The sequence below is a fragment of the Coturnix japonica genome, chromosome 5 (genome assembly GCF_054131305.1).
Source record: "Coturnix japonica strain WE chromosome 5, WE-NBRP24, whole genome shotgun sequence".
Taxonomy (NCBI): Eukaryota; Metazoa; Chordata; class Aves; order Galliformes; family Phasianidae; genus Coturnix; species Coturnix japonica.
In genome coordinates this window covers 2,050,001-2,071,403 of record NC_140667.1, presented here as the reverse complement: position 1 = coordinate 2,071,403, position 21,403 = coordinate 2,050,001, and the positions used below count along the sequence as shown (strand labels likewise).

Below are 21,403 nucleotides of genomic sequence, written 5' to 3'. Positions count from 1 at the left end.
ACCCCCAGTGAGAGTGATATACCCATCAGAGAGAGTGATATAACAGGACACAAGGCAGATATTTATTGATTGCTCTCCCCAGGAAAACCCCAAACCCCTGTCCCCCCCCAGCATTCTCCTGATGTGGGGCAGTGGAAAGGCTTCAAGGGGCTGAACTCAGCGTGTGCATCATGGAGTTGTTGCTGCCCACCCCATCATCACCCAGATCCTCGAAGACCCTCTGGAAGGCAACCTGGAGGGATGCCAACGAGCAGTGCCTCTTGCCAATGCCCACCAGCACATAGATGAAGGGATTGATGCTGCTGTTGATGCAGGCGAGCAGGAAAAACACCTGGTGATGCCCAGGTGGGTCAAAGCTGAAATGCTGCATGAAATTCCAGACGCTGAGGGGGACCCCAAAGAGGAGGAAGAAGAGGACTGTGAGGAAGATGACAATGTAGAGCCTCCTGTGCTGGCGATGCATGGAGCTGCACAACACCTTGATGAGCAGGATGATGTTGGAAATGACCATGGATGGGGCAAAAAGGAGGAAGTTGAGGACGTACATGGCAATGAGTGCCAGACGGCACTGCTCATGCTGGTGGGACAGGCACAGGGATGTCACGGTGGTGATGACAGTGATGGAGAGCACCCATAGCAGGGCACACACCACGGCTGAGAGGTGCTGGGGGCGGTGGCATTGGGTCCTGCCAGAGCAGAAGGCAGATGCACACCTCTCGATGCTGACGGCCGCCAGCAGATACATGCCCATGTTGTGGGCAAATAGGGAGAGCAGGAGGAGTGATACAAGGTGCCTCACTGAGATGGGCAGCATGAAGCAGGAGAGGTCTTTCAGGAAGTAGAGCAGGGTGTAGGTGAGCATGAAGAGCAGGAAGGTGAAGTCAGCCACGGCCAGGTTGAGCACATAGATGGTGACGGGGTTCCTGCGGATGCGGCAGCCCAGCAACCAGAGGACGGCCCCGTTACCCACCAGCCCGCACAGGCTGATGAGCAGCGTGGCCCCATCCACAGCTGCATCAAAGACATCCACCTCACACACGTTTTCTCCAGCAGCCGTTGTCAGTGCAGGGGATGGGGTGGCGTGGTTGGCTTCCATGGCGTGAGGTGGTCCCGGCTGTGGTCAGAGAGAGTCATCAGTGGGACCCTGAGAGACAGCAGGATGGAGCAGGGAGAAGAGAGGGGGCACAGGAAAGAGAGAGGACAGGGCACTGCCGGGGGCTTCAGCAGTGCAGAGGAAGAGCCCTGAACTGCTTGTTGTCCCCAGGAGAGCAGGGAAGGAGGGAGCAAAGGAGAATGGGGAAGGACGAGGGAAAACATCGCACTTAACTGTTAGTTTTATGAAGCTGCTGCCCTTCCGTCCATGCTTGGGCAGACCTGTGCTGTGTCTCAGCCTCTCATGCTCCCTTTGGATCCATATCCTGAAGCAGATCCCTTCAGGCCACTCATGCAGTGAGGAATGCTCCCCAGTCCCTTGGATGTCTCTGATCTCGTTCCTTGGCTCCCTCGAGCCATGCACACCAGCTTCCCCAGCCACGGCAGAGTCCCAGCAGTGTCAAGAAATGTTTTGTAACCACCACTGCGTCACAGCTCCGCTTCCTTGTTTTTATTTATCTTGGCTTTTTTTTTTTTCCCCTTCCCACAAAGGAAGTAGCTTTTGCCAGAAACCATGAAAGCAGACATTTGTGAATCGCTCCTCAGGAATTTCTGATTAAAAGCACCTCTTCTTGCACAGTGACTGGCACTGTGAGACCCTCCTTTCTGCTTCACATGTCACCTTTCCTCGCAGGGCTGTCACTGCTGTGATGTGCAATTCAACTGATCAAGTGCAGTTGATGCTGGCGGTGACAGCAATGCATGAGTCTGGCGTGGATGGTGGAGCACTTCTAAGAAGCTCTTCTGGGAAGAGCAGGAGGATTGCTGCCAAAAATCTCTGCAGGAATTCACCACCAGAGGGGGGAACCAAGAGTGACCATTTGCTGTCAGTCTCATTCAGGCACCTAACAATCAACTGACAGCAACCAAGCAGCACTTCACAGCTCCCACTGGTTATTGACAATATACAGGTACTCAGAAGAACGCCTTCTCTGGTGCTGCACTCTGTTGGGATTCTCTGTGTGTAGATTTTTCTTGTAAAAAAGCAACCAAGAAGGGACAGGATTTCTGGAGCTTCATTGTAGGAAGCTGAAGGCATGAGCAGTTTTGTTGTAGGCTGGAGGAAGTGCATTGTAGGCATTTAACCTCTCCCTTTTGGAAAAGGGGAATTCACAAGTTGCTTGTTACCAACGTGCAGCTTTCCTCCAGATGACCATTTTTGTCCTCATAAAACAGACCAGAATCAGGCAACATCCTCCTCTGTCACATGGAAAAGCCTCCATCCTCTTGCTGGCACCACTGTGCTCTGCGTGCTCCTCCGCGGATGAGATGGGGCTGGGAATGTGCCGAGGGGAATCTGGAGCGGATGGAGCTGAGGGGCTTGTGGTCAGGGAAGGACATCTGGGTGAGGCAGAGAGTGATTCAGAGACAGCATTTGGCAACACAGTTGCTCGCACAGCCACAGCAGAGCTCTGCACGAAGATCTTGAACCTCACTTGGGCTACCTAAGCATCCTGAGGTGAAAGGATCTCTGCTTGCTACGACTCTGCTGGAATCCCTCAGAGCTTTGTCTCAGGTCCTCATAGTGAGATGGGTCATAACCAGGCACTGCTGTCAGTGACGGAGTGTGAGTGATGGAGGTCTGCAGGACTGCTGCCATAAACCACCCCCAGGGTGCGCTGGGTATTGTAACCAGAGGAATTTGGATTAATTAAGTTCAATTCATTCATAAGTTCCTGTGGTTTGGAGGTTTGTCCAGCTGGCTCCAGATGAGGCAGAGGTGGTACAAGTCAGACTCCAGCTTTGCTTTCTGCTCCTTGTTTCTCCCTGGGCTTGCTGTCAGCCTCTTGGCAGAGGGGTTGGGGTGGGGTTGGCCAGGAAAAGGTGCCTGATGGTACTGCTGGGCTGGGGGCTTTCTGATGCAGGGATGTGTTGCTATAATCAAGGAAGCAAAGCAAATCTGGAGTCCTACAGGGTGGACGTATAATCATGGAATCATAGAACCATTAATGCTGGAAAAGACCTCTAAGGTAATCAAACTCAATTGTCAGCCCATCCCCACGATGCTCACCCATAGAATCATGGAATTATTATAGGCAGAAAAGACCATTGTCATCCCCAGGTCCAACCCCAACCCATCCCCACCATGCCCACTAGCCTGTGTCCTTCTGTGCCACATCTCCACATTTCTCGAACACCTCCAGGGCCAGTGACTCCACCAAGCCTTTCCCACCAGCCCTGCAGGTGCCTCATTCTTGGCCCTGCTCCTGGGATGTTCATGGGGAGAGGACCCTTGGTGCACCTTGGGGATGTGGAGCAGTGAGAAGGATCACAGAGTCACAGAACAGCTGAGGCTGGAGACACCCCTATGTCCCTCTGCTCCAACTCCTATCCCAGCAGGCCCAGCCAGGGCAGGGGCTCAGGCCCAGGTTTTAGTGGCTTTTGGAGATATGCAAGAAGGAGATCCCACAACCCCACAGACTGAATAACCAGAGGAACACTTTCACTTTTACTTCTTCTCCTTCCCCAGATGAGCAGGAGACTGCAAGGACGAGGAGGGACCCACATCCTAACACCACAGCCTCACTACCTGCAGAGATTGTGGGGATGGGTACAAAGGGATCAGATGCTTTGCAGCCCATTTTCCCTAAATGTCACTGGTAGTGCCACGCTGCTCTTCTGCCTGTGTGGGCCATCCTTTGGCTTCTTAGCTTTCACCTCCAGAGGAATTCCTTTTCTACATACTTTCTACATACTAAAGCTGATCCTGGTCATTAAGCTTAGGTTTAGTTCATGGCAGAACCGCTCAAGGAGGCTGTGTGCTGTCATCTTGGCAACCTGACCTATCATGGAAGTTGGATCCCTCAAAAGGATCTTTGAGGTCCCTTCTAACCCAAGCTATTCTGTGATTCCTTTCTATGATTCTATGATCTTCCTCACTGTTTTCTTCTTCCTTCTCTTTGCCATCCCACTCAGTGTACACCTCTTCCCCTGCTTCTTTGTCTACACTAACTTAATATTTGACAGCTGACTGCTGCTGGCCTCCATCAACAGCAGCATCAATCCAGCTATTTATATGCTGGTTGGGAACTACAGAAGCAGAGCATCCACTGCCTTGGTCCTCACAATGCCAGAGGAGAAGACAGAGAGAAACAGAAGGGACATTTTCATCTCCATCTAGCTCGGTGTCTGCCTGCACCACTGACAGAGGACGCTCACCTCCCTCTGGCTGACCAGAGCTGGTGGCATCATTCAGCAACCAAATCTTCACACTGCCGCAGGGTTTATCAGGGAGGCAGGAGGGGACAGGCAAGGAAACGAGTGCCTGTAATCAGCACTGGTTCAGCTGGACAGAGGACAGACAGACAGGCAGACACTCTGCTCTTTGGTAGAGCATGTGCATACATAGGCCAGTGAGCAGAACATGCGCGACATGATGCAGACATTCCTTGGAGCCTTCTTTCCCATCATCTGCTTGCACTTGAAAGGATCTACATGGCAAGGGACTATGAAATTCTGTAGCTGGGGAGGCAAAGGCAGCACCCTCGAGGGAGGGAGGGAGAGGTCTCAGCATAAAGCCACGCGTGCTCCCAGAGCTGCAGGAGCTCTCTATATTTCACAGGCATTGCAGCCACCCTGGGCAGGGCTCATCTCTCTGAACTCTGCTGTCCTAGGAAGCCTTGGTTAGGTACTGTGCACAGAGAAGAATGCTGTTGGAAAGTGGCAAATGTCGCAGTGAAGCTGAGCCTAGTTTGCTATCAGCCAGAAGTTCTGCAGCAGTGCAAAGATTGTAGCACAGGATCCTAAAGATCACCTCCTGAACAGGCTCCTCCAATTCAAAGTTATGGCTGTTTTAGGAACGGGGTTGCTTTAAAGTAAAATGAAAGAGGAGCCTTATGGAGGGATGGTCTGCTTTTCCCATAGATCTGGCTTCTGAGATTTGTTAGTCATTTCCTGTATGACGATTATAACCAGAACCCTGATAGCATCAAATACAATGAAATAGTTTCCTTTTATATCCTTTCGAGAATCCCTGAGAACGTGATGAAGTGCTTTGTGGAAGGACCTGAGAAAGACACTGATGGGCGCTGCACAGGCTCTCCAGGACACACTTGGGTCCAGTTTCTAAGTAGGAGTTTGGGGAAACACCGTGTGAGGATCCCATTGTGGGTGTGACAGCTGGCAAGATGATCTGAGCCTGTAGCACATCTGCTCCTGTGAAGCTCTCCAGTCTGCATCAAGAAAGGTCAGACTTTTCAGGGTTATTTTTTCCAGCCTAATCATTGTCTCCCTTCATTGTTTTTGAATGTGTTGATCAATTTGCATTATATCTGATTGGAGAAGAGTGGACTCTGGGATACCGGGAGCTACAAATCTGGTGGTAAAAGGTGGTGGGGGAATACTGACATGACTGCCTCACTGAAGGAACCCAGCAGCCGAGTATTATCAATTAATTGTAACATTACGCACCTGAGAGTGTGTATCAGATCCACTCCCAACACCCCCTCTCTCTTTGACACCACCAAGGACAATCCCACCATCTTTTTATTGCCCTCCTTCAGACCTGACTTGTCCTAAGCCAGGAAGAAGGCATTTCCCTTGCTTTCACTCCCCTCCTTGTATGCACTCCCGTGCAAGGCATGTCACATCTGCCTCCTATCAACTTGTCCCTCCTCTCCCTCATTTCTCTTTGTGCTCCTCCATGTGAAAGATAGGGCACAGTTACAACAATCTGAAAATCCTTCTGTGAGGGGTCATCAGATTTTCTGTCTCTCATCCCTCCAGCTGCGTGAGAGGAAGGTGGAGCAGCAGCGGTTTCGCAATGAGCATGCCACTCCTCACCGCAGGAAGAGCCAGCCCTACTTACTGGAGCCAGCCCAGCATGATGGCTTACAGCAGAGCTTGGCACCATGGGCTGCTGAAGCAAGCTGGCTCCTATAAGGATGAGTATGACTGGACCCACTGTGAAGCCAGTGCTTTGAGCGAAGTCCCCATCACAGTGTTCATCTGCCTCTGTGGACTGGTGGGCAATGGGGCTGTCCTCTGGATACTCAGACCCCACATCCGCAGGAACTTCTTCACCATCTACATCTTCAACCTGGCCATGGCTGACTTCACTTTCCTCTTCTCCATCGTCATTGCTCTCATGATATTCTATGGCCCACAGAGCTTTTGTCACAGTCTGGGTTCGCAGGACATGATGACTGTGTTGAACATGGCCATCACCTTCACTTTCATTGCTGGTGTATACCTTATGGCAGCCCTGGGGGCCAGGACCTCCCTGTCTGCCCTCCCATGGCCCCTCTGCCCATGCCAGAACTCTTGGTGCTTGCCAGCACTCCTGTGTGCCCTGCTCTGGGCCCTCGCCCTCTTGCTCACTGCGACCCTCTATTTCTCCCCACTGATGCTAGTGGCCTTTGTCCTCAGCTACCTCTTGTCGGTGCTTATCCTAATTCTTTCTGGTTTAACCCTCTTTGCCAAGCTCTTACGCTGCTCATGGCAACATCCCCGAAGGAAGCTCTGCATTGCAGTCTTGCTTGCTGTCCTCTCCTTCCCTTTCTTCACTGCTGACTTTGCTTACCGGCTCTTGCTAAGGCTGTTTGATATTTCAGTTCTTGCTTTTGACACCTCTCTCCTATTTGCATGTATGAACAGCAGTATCAAACCTGTCCTTTACTTCCTCTCTGGGTGCTGTATGAAGAAGTTCACAGTCTCTGTTAGGGCTGCTTGCCAGAGGGCTTTCAAAGAGGTAATGGAGCCAGAAAATGTAGGCGAAACTCCACAAGAAAGCACAGTGGGAATGGATGTTTAATCCATCTGAACCTTTTGCTTGGAATCTGGCCCACCCAACAGGACTGAGCTCTCTGCTTCAAAAGGAGCTTGCCCTACTCTGTGTGCAACTAAAGCAGAGCCACGGAGGCTCTCAGTTCCTCATGGTGCTTTGCTTTGGGGTGTCTGATGAAGGTCTGAGTGCTGCTGGGTAGGAGCATCTGTGCAAAGACTGTGTGGAGACCTCCGATTCAGATCTTGAACAGTCAAGCAAGGCAAAGGAACCTCTACACAAGCAGCATGATTTCTCCTTTGGGATGTTTTCAGCTTTTTGGACAAAGCTTTTGTGGACATATTGAAAAGAGAAACATGTCTTAAAATCCTTGGAGCTGTTTTCCTGCAAGGACACTCTCGCGGTTAAGAGCGTGAAAAGAATGGATCATACTTACATTACCTACTCCACACTACTGAATTACATTAAATTACTTATGGTACATACTTGCACGGAACTTGGCTGTTTGTAAAATGTCACTGGTTCGCTGGGGTGCAGTGCACATGCCTGGGGCGGCCTGGCCCATCAGAGCAGTTCCTCTGTCTCCTCCAGGCTTGGGAGCAAAGTGAAAGCTTTCTTCATGCAGCCACCAGCTGTGCAGCTCTGGATGCAAATAGGCCCTGTAGACCCCAGGCTATGCAGATAAGAGTGCTTGAGGACATGGCTTGTCTCATCCAAAGGCAGCTCAAGTGAAACAGGTGCCCCTCTGTAGCATAGCCCTCTCCCCATCACAGGGACACAAGCTCTGCTGCCAGCCCCGAGGGACCCTGCCAGGCAGGTGACCACCCCTGGGGCCTTATCTCCACACCTGACTGTCCGAAAACATCTGGAAACACCAGGGCTTTTCTGAACAACTCGTACAGAAATCATTATTTAAAACAATGTTATCCATGCAAAACAATGCTGGGAAATCCCAGCAGGGTTTTCAATTTGCAAATCAAACCTGTTCATCTGCATTCAGATCTTTCTGATCAGTGTTTCCCGTTTTGATTTGTTCTTTTTTCCACTAATAGGCACCTCGGGCAAGAAGCTACAGATATATATATATACATATATATATGTATTTCTCACTGGTTACTGTCAGCTTGCTCTCTGCTCTGGTAAAGATACACATCTTTGCTGTCAGGGCAAGGAGCTGTGCCTACAGTTGTTGGAGGTTTATTTCCACTGACAGAGCTGGGGGAGGAGAAGCGGGCACTGTGTCACAGCAGGAATGCTGGCACATCTCTTCCCTCTGGGAATGGCATCCATTATAGCACTCTTCTTAACTCCTAAGAGGGACACAGCTCTGGGGCACAAAGGCTGCTTAAGTGACTTGTCCATGGGAGCTTTTAAAGCTGCACTGGAATCATGGCTGAGTTGTGTGTTCCCTTTGTCCTTCCTTTAGGAACAAAACGCCATGGGAATTATGAGGTGTAATAAAAGTATGTGATTTGTAATGCTTGCAAACAAAGACCGTTAAAGATGCCATAAAGAAAGCCAATAGCCAAAGTGCTGGTAGAAGTTTATTCCAAGTCAGGTCATGATTTAGATTGCTTCTTAGGAAATACACCAGGCTGCCAATAGAGAAAACTCTGTGATGAGCTGCAACTCCTGCCATGGGCCAGTTGCCTCCCACCAGCTCTGGCTGCCCAGGGCCCATCCAGCCTGGCCTCGGGCTCCCCCAGCAATCTTATTATGCCCCCAGCTTCATCTTGCTGTGCCAGGGCATTCAGCATTCTGCCGTGCACAGTTGGGGATGGAAGAATTCCCCAGCTCTCAGCTGCTATTTTGCTACCTTTACAGTCTGCTTTGTCAAGGGGGTGGCGGGGAAGAGGCCTGGCAAGAGGAAAGCAGAAAGGTGAAAATGAGATGAGGCAGGGATCATAAACAGAAGGGGCAAAACAGCAGGAAGCCCTTAGAAGTCTCAGGCAGCCTATGGCCTTACTGCTCCTTCTATTCATCATTCCACAGGTGTAGAACCACTCCCAGACATGCCAGCCCTTTTCCCAGCCCCCAGGCTCCATCACACCCACGCCCTGCACCTGGGTTGCCAGCAGAGCCCCCTGGGCAGCAGCCAAGGAGGCAGAGATCTGCTCTTGTCTCAGCTTGCTTTGAGAAATCACCGGTGTTCAGATATGTAACAGCACGAGGGCCTTGCCCACGCCTCTACTTCTGCTCTTGACATGCATGAGATTACATTTTGTTGTGTACGCTGTGCTGCAGCTGTACTTTTATCTACAAGTGGTTCCTGTCTCACAATCTCATCCTTTTGCACTGCAGGGGCTGTCATCTTCACGGCTTCTATTCCCTCTCATGTGTTTTCTGTCTTCAGAATCCTTTTTTGGGGGAGTTATTGCCTGTTTGTCATCCCCAGTAATGAGATCCTCCAAGAATGCCTTCTGATTTTGCATGCTGAACGCACAGTAAGGAACCTCCAAAGAGAGCCAGTCCTGGGACCACAGATAGACTTGAATCAAGGCTAGAGTGAGGCCGTGAATGGTGGTGAAGGCAGGGATTCAAGCAGGTACAGCTCCTTCACAGCTCAGGCAAAGCCTGATTGCTGTGGCTTAACACCAGTTGGAGCCCAAGGCCCTGTGGCTGGGACAAGCGGTACTTAGCTGTGGTACACAGCAGAAAGAATGACAGAACCCTGCCCCCAAGAAAGCAGGAGGAAGTCTTCCATCAGAGGATGCACACACCAAAAACCAGCAGCCCTCACATGGCAAGGCAAAGCTGGGGATGGGGAGAGGAAAAAAAGGGGGGTGATGTGGCCAGCTCCTACTGACAAGATGACCAGCACATGAGGGGAAGCCGTCAGCAGTGTGATGAGATTGGGAGGTGAGCCTACTGACACAGCCCCTGGGCACGGGTCTGCTCTGCGAGCTCGAGCCAGCAGGATGAAGTGATGTGGAGTGTCCTGGCAGCTCTTCTAACCTGGCAGGCCTGATCCTGTGGTGAGCCATGAGGGAGGCTGGAGGCTGGGGATGGGCAGGTTTTCATAGTTTCATAGTTTCATAGTTTCGTGCTGGTTGGAAGGGACCTTAGAGATCATCGAGTCCAACCCCCGGAATTCGAGCCTCTGTGTAGCAGAGCGGCACTTCTACCACTTGCGCCACAGGGGGGATTCGAACTCCGGGCCCCAGTGTTGCAAGGCGGCGTCTTTAACCACTGCGCCACCGGGGCACAGGTTCCCTGCTGCCTGGCCAGGAATGGAGCAGGAGCCTGCCCAAGGCACAAGTGGGGGTTGGGGTCCTGCCCAGCCTGGCCTGTGGCTCGTCAGGGAGTTGGGGAAGAGATGGCAAGTATTGGGAGCTCTGATGCTCCTTACCTGCTCCTCCTTTCTTGTCTTCTATAGGAGGTGGTGGGAGAGGAACGAGGCACCCCCCAGAGCAGGAGCTTCACCATGGCAGAGACCACCTCAGCAGGCTTTGTGCTGAACTACACCGTTACTGGGTACACTGGCCTTACTGAAAACACCACATAAGAATGCTTCATGCTGAGTTATGAATATAAGGTCAAATTAGGTGTCTTTCTTGGGATTTCTTTCTGTGGACTTGTGGATAATGCGATAGTCATGCGATTCCTGTTCTTCCACGTAAAGAAGAACCCATTCACTGTCTATACTCTAAACCTGGCTGTTGCCGACTTCTCTCTGCTCCTCCTCTTTTCTCTGCTCCTGTTACTATCTTTGAGCTTAACCATTTGCTCTCTCTTTGATGACATTTTATACATTTACATTGCATTTGAGTTTTTATGCTACTTCTTTGATGTCAGCAGTCTGGGTCTCCTTACCGCCATCAGCATGGAGCGGTGCGTCTCCGTTCTCTTCCCCATCTGGTATCGGTGCTGTCGCCCAAAGCACTTGGCAGGCACTGTGTGTGGGCTGCTGTGGGCTTTCAGTGGGTCTTTGGTTTCTTTCATGTATCTCAGCTTTAGCTTTGGCAGAGAACACGTGAAAACGTATGGAGCTGTAGCCATTGCAATCTGTGTGACTTTTTCATTGATTATGTTGATTTCCAACCTCTTCCTGTTCATCAAACTCCAGCATCCAGGTTTTCGGCTACGGCACCCAGGGAAACTCTACGTTGCTGTCCTGATCAACACGATCTTCTTCTTTGTCTTTGCTATTCCTTTCAGCATGGAGTTATTTCTCAGTCTTGCAGGCAGACTGCAATTGCTTCCTGAAGACATCTCTCTGCTGCTGGCAATGCTGAACAGCAGCATCAATCCTGTCATTTACTTCCTGGTGGGGTGCTGCTGACAGCGTGGCTCCCCGTGCTCAGTGACTGCTGCCCTGCGCAAAGTGTTTGAGGAGAAGGTGACCAGTGAGGAGGGCAGCCCTGCAGCTGATGACAAAGTGGCTGAGACCACGGTGTGAATCACTGCTGGTGAGGAGGCCTGGGGATGCAAAGCCCTCATCACAGCTGAAGCTCCGTGGGAGGGTGCATGGCAGAGCCAGCACAACGCTGCCCAATTCAGACACTGTCCATTTGCGTGTGCTGTATTCCCCATTGCAAACAACTCTCCTTACCCTGTAAATAAACTCTGGTTCCCTGTGGTCAGCAGATGAGTTTCATGGTCTTTGTGGTGATCTGCTGAAGGAGAGTATGGCATGTGATCCCTGGGGGATCATGAGACATCTCTGCTATTCAAGGGCTCTTCAAAAAGGATTGCACAAATGGGCAAGTCAATGGATCTGACTGGGAAACAAGGGTAGAGAAGCGGGGTAGAGAAGAAGACATGGGATAGTATTACAATTTACAGGATAGAGGGGAGGGAGGGAGAAGGAGAGAGATGAGGCAGAAAGAGAGGGAGAGAATGAGCATGCGACAGGAGATAGAGCAAAAACAGTGAACTGTCCCCATGGTGCAGATTAGTAAGATTTGGTGAGACAAGAATCTCTTACAGATAAAACCCCATTTTCAGCCCTCTCCAACCTTCAGAAGCAATCTGTGAAGTGACTTGCCTGGGCTGTTCGATAAGAGGCAGTGTGTGAAGCCCTGATTCTGTCATACATCCACACGCTGCTGATTTCTCAGTGTGGAGGGTCTCCTGGTCCAGCACCAGACACATGCAGTGGAACCCAGCATCCCCAAATGGCAAGGCAAAGCTGGTGGGTGGGGGAAAGAAAAGGAAAGAAGTGGTAGTTAGGGGCTGTAGGCAGAGATGGCGAGTGTTGGGACCACCAATACCCCTCACCTGTCTTTTCTTCCTTGTCTCTCACAGGAGGTGGTGGGAGAGGAATGAAACAACCAACTTCACACCTTCACTGTCTGTATCCTAACTCTGGCCATCACCACTTTCAATCCGATCTTTTGTTTTGCTTACCATTTGCAGTGTGAGATTTTTGTTTGTCTGAACTTTCCAGATTTGATCTTCACTGTAGTTCATACCATGCTTCTCTTCTGTCCCTTTAGCAGCGTGTATCTCTTGAAAGCAGTGTGGAGTGATGTCTCTCTGTGCTCTTCTAAGTCTGGTACCGATGCCACCACCACAGTCACTTGTCAGCCATCGTGTGGGGGGTGCTCAGGGCTTTTCCATTTGCTCAGTTCTACTTGCTGTAATTTTTAACCAATGTCAGTGGTGACATGCTCAGCTTTGTTGCCACCACCTCAGGCTCCTACAAAGACTTCCAGTGATGCATATGCCATGTACTGGGGAGCAGAAATGCCCAAGCAGGGATCATATGGGAGCAGCAGGGCCTGGAGAAGCTGAAACCTTGCAGGCAGCCCAGGCAGATCGTGCCAGCATAATAAATTCTTGTTCCATTTGGTCAATAAACAAGCCTTTGTGGTTCTCTGGGGCATCTATATCTAATTGAATCTAGGCCTAAATCAGAGGAAGTATCTCTGGACCTTGTATTATTCAACTTCTATTAAATACTAGACTGACACAGCTGGAATCAGCTGTTATGAAAGAAAATTCACTTTTCTGACATTTTTCACCCCATGGTGTCTTGAAGGTTTTTCCTGTATCTAATATAAGAAAAAAATATTCACATATTCACTTGGCTCAGTCTCCATTTCCTGTCTTCATTCTTCTCTTTGTATCTTTTCATTACAGTTTGCCTCATCCTTAGTGCAGCCTTTGACAGTCATTCACACCTTATTGTCTCTGCCACACATTGTGCAGTGAGCATTCCTGGTGCCATGTAGGCCATCTGGTTGTCAAAAATACCACAGTTCTTGTGATGGCACCAGCCACGAAGCCAGGTGTTTAAAGATAAGGTTCTTCAATTGGTTTCCATGTCCCAATACAGGAGGCAGAGAAGAAAAGATGATCTATGCATTAAACTCCTTCAGCCATCCTTCCAAGGCTATGAAGTCCCTTTTGATAGCCCTTAAACCACGTGTAGCTGCTTCATCTCTCCCTATATGGAGAAGCAGTAAGGGGTTGTGGTCTGCTGGCTGTACTAGGCTAGGTAGTTTCCTGGTGATGTCCCTCACCTGACCCCCAGGAAGGCAGCAGACTCATCTAAGAAGAAGGGCCTGCTTGGCGTGTTGGTTATTCCCAGGCTTTGTGGCCTGGGACAGATAGCTTTTGAGGGGCATGTAGTTAACAACAGCTAGCATGATGTTAGATGTCGAGGAGAGGACAAAATCATGCAAGAATTTGGAGAGGTGTGAATCAGCCAAGTGTGGAATTGGTGCAGAGGAAAAAGAATAGGACTATTTAACAGGGAAAAAAAAGAAAGTAAGTGGAACATTGCTACTTAAAGCAATAGGAGATGGGCAGACATGGCTGCACAGTGACTGTGCATGCATGTATGCCTATGAGAGGGGCCAGAATATGGTGCAACAGAGAGACAGAGAACCAGAAAGCATGTGGATGGTGAGGAATTGGTCAGCTTGGTCCTCAGATGATTACCTGTGCAGCTGAATTGAGCTCTGAAAGAATCTGGCATCTGTAATTTTCTTCAGGCTGTCTTCCTCTTGGTTTCTAATTTCTCCCATTGGGTTTTTGGGAAGGGGAAGATGTTTCTATCTTCAGATTTCATGTGTTTGTTCGTCAGTGCAAGCACTGAAGAGCAGGTGTTGACAGGAAGGAGCGTGTTTACTGCGTGGAATAGGACGGGGTGAAGTCAAGCAGTTGAGAATGAGGTTCTTTTACGTCGTGAGGCAAAGCCACATTTCTGCTCTGGTTTCTCTTAGATCAGGTGGGGAAAAAATCACCTCCCAGAAATTCCATCACTGGTGACGTGCTGGTATGCATCTTGAATCTTTGGAAGGCTTTTTATGCATCTGTACTGGGGCCAAATGCTTTTAAGCTAAGGATGTATAAATGTACAGTCAAGAAGAGATAGTGGGAAATTCTCAGGGGAATGGAATTTGTTTCATTTTGTCTTGTGAAATCAGATTTGACTGAGATTAGATTAGTCTAAGGGAAAGCATACATTTTCCCAACTTTTCCTTCAAAATGCATTTCCTGTGCGGTGCCCCCCCCCCCCCATATACTGACACCATGTACAGCAAAAGAAGGTGATGACAGTGCTGTCAGATGAGATACAGGCACCACAGAGCAGTAGCTGGTAATAAAGAAGGAAGATTGTCTCACCCCTTCCAGTGATCAACGATAGTTCAAGAGGAATACAAGCTCTATGCAGAGAGATTCTATTCCCTCTGCTGCTAACTCTTAAATGAACGTGAGGAAGGGTGGATGCAGGCTCCACCACTTTCAGTCATTGCATTGCTTGCACCTGAACTCCCTGGGTTAGCCAGGCCTTCTCACCTGGTTATCAACCTCTGGTTCAGGCTACGACCTGGTAGTTCCACTGCACCCCACACAGAACAATGGCGCATCCCAATGGGGTGAGGAAGAGAGAGTTTCAGCAGTGTGTTTGTGCAAGTTGTGGGATGGATAGGTGTTGGCCCCAGAGGGACAAGTCACCCTTGGGCTCCAGGTGCCGTACTATGAGGAAGCAAGGGTCTTCTGCTGCCTTCACATTCAAGAATTGCCTTTGAGCAGATCTGAACCACATTCTGTGATGTAATTTGTCATGGTTTAATAATTTTGTAATTTTGCTATCAGTATTCCACATCATAACATCATATAAAGCATGAATAATTTTACTGAATCTGCAACTTACAGAAGAAGACTACATCTCCCAGAGAACAACACGATAGGTCACAGGACCTGGACACTTTATTAGCTCGGTCGCAGGCTAGACTGATGTCTTTCGAGTTCTGGCGTTCAGGGGAGTGTGTGGGAGCCTTCACCGTTTCACCTAGATTCACAGTAGGCCTCTCGGTTACGGGACTCATTCTCTCTCCTATTTTGCTTTATTTGTTAGCTCAGTTTTCAATTATATTGTATTATATTGTGTTATCCTGTATTTCGATATAGTATTTAGTAAATAAGTGTGCCTCCTTAGATCGTTGCTGCTGTTTCCTTTTCCTAATTAACTTTTCCCTTTCGGCCTAGGGCCCCTGCGGGGCCCATGGCCCCCTGTCACGGATGCAGGTGGATTTTTCATTCAAACCATGACATAATTACTTGATTTTGTCATCTCTTAGTTAAAATCAAGCAGAGTTTGATGTCAGACTGGGTCTTTTATACGTGACTTCTTGCCTGCAGACACCTAACTTTGAAGTGCTGTCTGTCTCCATCCTGGGTAGGGCTGGATGATCATGTTAAGCTTTTAAAGCATACAACTTGTAGGGCCTGCGGTGGGGTTTCTGAAACATTCTCACCAGCAAGCCTGTTTGCGCTGCTTTACCTCCCCTGCTCTCCTTTTCACCTGATCCCAAGTTGCAATGTGGGTCATGAGACAACCACTTGGCTGTGAACTTATGAAACCCCTAAGCAGGGCAAAAGAAAACTGTTTAGAGGTATTGCCCTTCCTCCTGCCCCCAGTTAGCTGATCTTCTCCTTCAAACAGGACAACATAGCCTTCTCACTACTTGCTTCCCCTTCCTTCCTGTGGTACTGATATGCTTTCCATGGTGTTAGTTCAGGGTGGAAGATCCTGCAAAGGTGCCCATTTCCTTGCTTATTCTGTCACCAACTTCTTCTGGACCACAAGAGAAGCACTGCAAACATTTGCAGGTGTCACCTCTGAGAACGCCTGTCTCACACCATACACGGTCGAGGGCTCCTACAGTTGTCATTTACATACAAGCATCATCTTTTAAGCCCTCAAGGGAAAAGGTGGAAGGTATGTTTGCTCTGAAAGGCACTTCATGATGGGTATGTACAGAGATAAACTATCAGGATGGAAGGTTTTTTACGGTGTGTGTTCTGTTGATGTCTTCTTCTGAGAAGATAAATATTTAGTTTTTAATAGAGCTTGTTTTCCATTAAAAAAAAAAAAAAGGCTTGGAACATTTTTAATAATAAAGGAAATGAGTGGAGTCTCTTCTCTCCCAATGATAAAATCATTGCAGATATTAAAAAGAATACATTTTAAAAAGAATACATTTTAAAATGCTTTCAGATAAATGGACGGTCTCTTCCCCCCATCAGTAGAAGTCAGAAGAGAAGAAAATCTTACTGAAAAACAACTGACGACACAGGCCTGGTCTGAATCAACTATGTGCACACTGCAGAAAAAGGGCATTAAAAATTAAAGGATAATAGAAATGGGCCTCAATTTTCAGCTTTCAAAAACTGTAAACAGGAAGCAAAAAGCAACCACAGACGTTGGGGTGACCACTATTTTTAAGTGGCATTTTTCAGCATTGAGAACAAAGGCAAATGAACATAGAAAAGAGAATAGACAGTAGGAGAATGCAGCTTCCCTTAAGAAACTATTTGCAGATGAGGAAATCAGCAAGGTTTCTCATAGAAAATGTCTTGCATTCTCTTACCTTATTGATTTAGGTTAAAAGAGCAAATATTGTGTGGAGTAATAGTCTGACATTGCAAACGATCACATCTCATGAGTCCAGTCTTGGGTCTGGAAAGAAATTTGTTGCAAATTTCTGATATGTATTTATCTTCCATTTTCTGTTTTAAAATTATTATTTTATTTTCTTTGAACTTATTTCTTCCGGTAGGTCAAGACATGTTGGGTTATTATCATCTGTGAAGGGAAAAAATAACAACCCAATTCTTGTTGCAGTTAAATGAAGGTACTTTTGTGCTGTGTTGGGGAAATATAAAATTATACACAACTCTTGTATTTACTTGAAATACAGGAAAACAGTGCATGCAAATGAATGCGTGAAGTTGCGGGGCATGTTGGGAAGGGATGGAGCTCTTTTCTACTGCATCACATCTGTGGTGTGAAACACTCCTATTAACTAATAACTATTAAATAATTAACAAAGACTTCCAGAACACAAAGCATTTCACTATTTGAAATTCTCACATTAGGAAGCAGAGAATTGTTCACCCTGTGAGCCACAAAGATTGCATATGGTGCCAATGTACAAATATTTAAAATTAAGGGAGTTGTACTCATTTCTTTTCTGATTTCAACAGGGAGATCACAGATCCCCTCTCATCTTCAGAGATCTTCATTGAAAAAAAAGTGACTGAATATTAATGTTCTGAAAAACAGAGCTTTATTGAGTACCCGCAGTACCCCAGAGTTCTTCAGCTCTGTGAACACCCACCTCCCACCTTCAGAGCACCGCTACTGAACAGACACTGAAGGATATTAGGAGGACATAGTTATCGTGTCTCGGGTATCCCGTTCCTCTTTGTCATCCGCTGAATCTTCAAAGACCCTCTGAAATGCCAGCTTGAGGGTGAACTTGATTCTCCGGTCCCTGTACCTCCCCACAAGGAAGTAAATGACAGGGTTGAGACTGCTGTTCACACAGGAAAGCACAAAGCCGATCTCGGGTGAGTAGAGGAATTTGTAGCCCAAGAAGTCAAGGAGGATGAGGATGCTGAGAGGCACAGCGAAAATGAGGAAGAAGAGCACGGTGAGCATGATGACAGTGAAGAGCCGTCCTGTTCGGAAGGTCTGGGAGCTGCACTTGACTCTGAGGAAGAGGGTTAGGCTGAAGAACAGCATGAGGGGTGTGCAGACCAGGAAATCCAAGACGCCAATGGCAATAAGCAGCAACTGGCAGCTGCCAGAGGGGTGGATGGAGCACAGAATATAGCCAACCATGTTCAGTAGCAGAGACAGGCCCCAGAGAAGGCCAGAGATGATGGCAGACAAGTGCTTTGGGCGGTGGCTTCGGTACCAGATTGGGCAGAGGACGGAGAGGCACCTTTCAATGCTGATGGCTGTCAGGAGGTATAAACCAGTCCCATACATGAAAAGATCCAGGAAGAGGAATATCCCAAACTGTACACCTACGTTGAACTGCATCAGGTACTGGACGGTCTCAATGGCGATGCAGAGGAGATAGCCAAAGTCAGCAGCAGCTAGGTTTAGGATGTAGACAGTGAAGTGGTTTCTGCGGATGCAGAAGCCAAGGTACCACAGAACCATGCCATTTCCCACCATCCCACAGGTGGCACTGATGAGGCAGAAGCTCTCCATGAACTTGAGAACGGCGTAAGATGGCTCTGACTTTCCTGCAGCACTGCTGTAGTTAGCTCCCTGAGCCTGGCTGTTTGCATCTGAGGGGAAGAATGGTGTGGTCGAAGCACTCATATTGTGTGACAGACCTGTGGGCAGAGGTGAGAGAGCTGGTAACTCATGTGACTTTCCCTCATGATAACTTGTTGGTGTTTTTGGATTCATCCCAGTCCTCCGTAGCCAGAGCTAGATGTGGGGAGGGATAGAGGACAGAGCTTTAAGGTACTTTTCAATATGTTGTATTTCAGGCCAAATTCTACACAGCATGGAGGAAAATCTAAATTATAACGTGGCTGTTTTAATTCACTTCTGAGGCCTTTTTACAGCAGGAAACAGATATTTAAATAAACAGCAAGAATATCTCGGGTTCATTGTGCCTGAAGTCAAAGTACCTCCTTTTGTTGCCTGAGTAAAAGAAGAACCTAGTGTTAACAACTGTGGCAAAAACATCTTAGCATCCTGCTGCTAGGATTAGGTGAGACAAGTTTTGTCAGAAGTGTGTAAAAATTGCAGGCAGTCTGTATACAACTTCAAGCAGTGTTACAGCTCACTGAGGTTTGCCCTATGCAGATGCACAGAAAACATGATAGAGACCGCTACCATCTATGCTGTAGATGGCTGATTTTGATTACAGTAAGGTGCAGTTCATTGTAACGCATTTGTTCCCTAGGGCTGTGGGTACCAACAATAAGCAGTTCAGCCTGACAGAATCGACCTTTCATTTTCTTAGAGAAATTCTAAGAACCATACATGGGACAAAGCATCTGACCCTCACAGGACATTGTGACACTCATAGGAGTTTGTAGAATCACAGAATCACACAATGGTTGGGTTGGATGGGATATCAAAGCCACCCCAGCCCCAACCCCTGTCCACGGGCTGGATGCCCCCCCCAGCTCAGGCTGTGCAGGGCCCCATCAAGCCTGGCCTTGGGCACCTCCAGGGATGGGGCACCCACAGCTTCCTTGGGCAGCTGTGCGAGGGCCTCACCACTCTCTGCATAAAGGATTTCCTCCTCACATCTAACCTAAATTTCCTATCTTTTAGTTTAAAACAATCCCCCTTTGTCCTATCATTGTCTGACCATGTGAAAAGTCATTCCTTCTCCTTCCTATAAGCTACTCTGAAGTACTGGACTTAGCAGTGAGGTCTCCCCAGTGTCTTCTCCAGGTTGAACAAGCCTGGCTCTCCCTCAGCCTGTCTCTGTAGGATAGGCGCTCCAGCACTCTGAGCATCCTCGTGGCCCTCCTCTGGACTTGGTATAAGCCCTCGGTCCAGCTGAGGGCCCAGTGCTGAACACAGTACACTGTCAGCAGAGCAGAGGGGGAGAATAGTCTCCCTCCCCCTTCTGGGCATGCTGCTTTTGATACATCCCAGGATGTGGTTAACTTTCTGTGCCTGCTCACGTTGAGTTTATGGTTGAGCAGTTTATTTCGCTCCATTCCTTGGGGCTGTTCCCCCTACTCCTTCCCCCATAATACTGGATCTGAATGAAAATCTTGTAAACCAACAAACCAAACCAACCAAATATTGCAGCTCCTTTCCTTTATCCCCACCAGCTCTTAATTCAGGCACAGGAAAGGTGGAGGAGCACATTGAAAAACAGCTGCAAGAGAGGAACTAGTCAAAGTGGAGAGATCTGGGAAAAGGTGAATCATTGCATGGTCACAAATGGTCCCTTCTCTCTTTATAAAATGCCATGATGTGCTTGCAGACTATCCACACAGGCAAAGTGTGATGAACAAAATCAGTACTGTTTCTCATCTTACCAATCCAGAAACACTGTCTTCAGTACTTCGTGGACAGAGGCAAGATAAATGCATGGTGCAGATGGATTCCTCACCCAGCTGATGGCGTGGGCAGTGGACACAATCTTGCTGCATTATTCTGTAGCAGGCACAGATACCAGCAATGCTTGGTTGGGACTCTTGCTGGTGCCATTACACCTATTTCCATTAGAAACACAAACATCTCATTTGACGCAACCCCTAAATTTTCTGTTTGAATTAATGGAGGTTGATAAGCACATGAGGATTTGAAAACTTTAGTGCTTTTCTGAAAGCAGGGAACTCCGGGCACTGCACAGTGTTCTGCAGGACGCTGGATATTGCCATCTACAGCTATGTGCTGCGACATTGTGTGCTTCTAGTGGTAGGACTGGAGAGATCCATGGTCTCTAAAGAAAGAGTTTGAGGGCATTCTGAAAGGGGTTGTGGAGAACAAAAAGTGTAATCTTCAGGAAGCACAGAACCTCTGCTTTATCACAGTGCTTTTTGCAGCAGGTCTGTCAGTCCTACATGAAACACTGAAAGGAAGACCCTGTGGTTAACTTTGCTCCTAGTCTTTATATGACCCAGTGCAGAACCCTCCTCTGCCACCATATGTCTAATGTGACGTGAAACAAATTCCTTTGTAGAGGACCCAAACATTTAAGTTGCATTGGGCTCTGTCTAAGCCCACTCCCAACTTCTGATCAGGAGCCCACTTTAGGAAGCAGTCATTCAACCTCCCTCTGCAGTCACCTCCAGAAGGCAGTTCATTCCCTCCTGCAGAACTGTGTCTGTGCTGTGAGCAGGTGGCCAACTGTCTAACATAAGCTGGTTGAGCAGAATGTCTTAATGTTAAACGCCATGGCCTCAGAACTAGCAGACATTGATTCCTTTGACTAAATTAATATACTGGTACTTAAGCTAAGACATTGATCCCTACTGTTAATCCAGCCTATATCATCTCCTACCATTGGCATAAAGACTGTAAGGTACAGGTATTAGATGTAATGAATGTCCTGTGGGTAGATGACAAAACATCAGTAATTTTGCATTTGGCTGTAATGGAAATGAAGAGGTTCCTTCTCTGACTGAGGGAAAGAACATCCACAAAGTCACTTACAGTTCTCACATCTCATTTTTATTAGATGAAATTCATTAATGGAAACCTAAATCAAACAGCAGCAGGAAGTGTCTAGGTGGTCTTTTTCCTTCTTGGGATTAAACACCCCACCTGTGGTTTATGTGCTGAGCAGCATGCAG

The 21,403-nt window shown here is 48.2% G+C and overlaps 3 protein-coding genes and 1 pseudogene across 6 annotated transcripts in view; 2 read left to right on the top strand and 2 right to left on the bottom strand.

The window, feature by feature from the left end:
• Positions 1-40: 40 nt before the first annotated feature.
• LOC107314194 (proto-oncogene Mas-like) lies at positions 41-1,554 on the bottom strand. Of its 2 annotated transcripts, none has more exons than XM_032445233.2 (2): positions 1,328-1,554; positions 41-1,144 (listed from the first exon to the last, which is right to left on the bottom strand). In XM_032445233.2, the coding sequence occupies exon 2, from the start codon at positions 1,094-1,096 to the stop codon at positions 143-145; it is 954 nt and encodes a 317-aa protein (XP_032301124.2). In that variant the 5' UTR covers positions 1,097-1,144; positions 1,328-1,554; the 3' UTR covers positions 41-142. The 2 variants fall into 2 exon arrangements, with proteins under 2 accessions (XP_032301124.2, XP_085404205.1); XM_085548079.1 differs by having other exon boundaries at positions 41-1,114.
• A 3,581-nt stretch (positions 1,555-5,135) lies between these two features.
• Positions 5,136-7,359, top strand: LOC107314260 (mas-related G protein-coupled receptor member B4-like). Its single transcript, XM_015863330.3, has 2 exons — positions 5,136-5,338; positions 5,878-7,359. Exon 2 carries the CDS (start codon positions 5,915-5,917, stop codon positions 6,902-6,904), a length of 990 nt encoding a protein of 329 aa, XP_015718816.1. The 5' UTR covers positions 5,136-5,338; positions 5,878-5,914; the 3' UTR covers positions 6,905-7,359.
• Positions 7,360-10,129: 2,770 nt separating this feature from the next.
• Positions 10,130-11,460, top strand: LOC107314138 (mas-related G protein-coupled receptor member H-like; annotated as a pseudogene). Its single transcript, XR_014946872.1, has one exon. The product of XR_014946872.1 is annotated as a mas-related G protein-coupled receptor member H-like (transcript).
• Positions 11,461-17,377: 5,917 nt separating this feature from the next.
• Positions 17,378-21,403, bottom strand: part of LOC107314127 (proto-oncogene Mas-like) — a 4,615-nt gene continuing 589 nt past the window's right edge. Inside the window, exons 1-2 of one of the 2 annotated variants that reach the window (XM_085549833.1) lie at positions 20,144-20,704; positions 17,378-18,463 (exon numbers count right to left, since the gene is read on the bottom strand). In XM_085549833.1, the coding sequence (XP_085405959.1) occupies positions 17,496-18,449 (954 nt within the window). In that variant the 5' untranslated portion in view covers positions 18,450-18,463; positions 20,144-20,704 and the 3' untranslated portion in view covers positions 17,378-17,495. Of the gene's footprint in view, positions 18,464-20,143; positions 20,705-21,403 lie in introns of those variants that run through there. The other variant, XM_015863045.3, reaches the window with a different exon arrangement.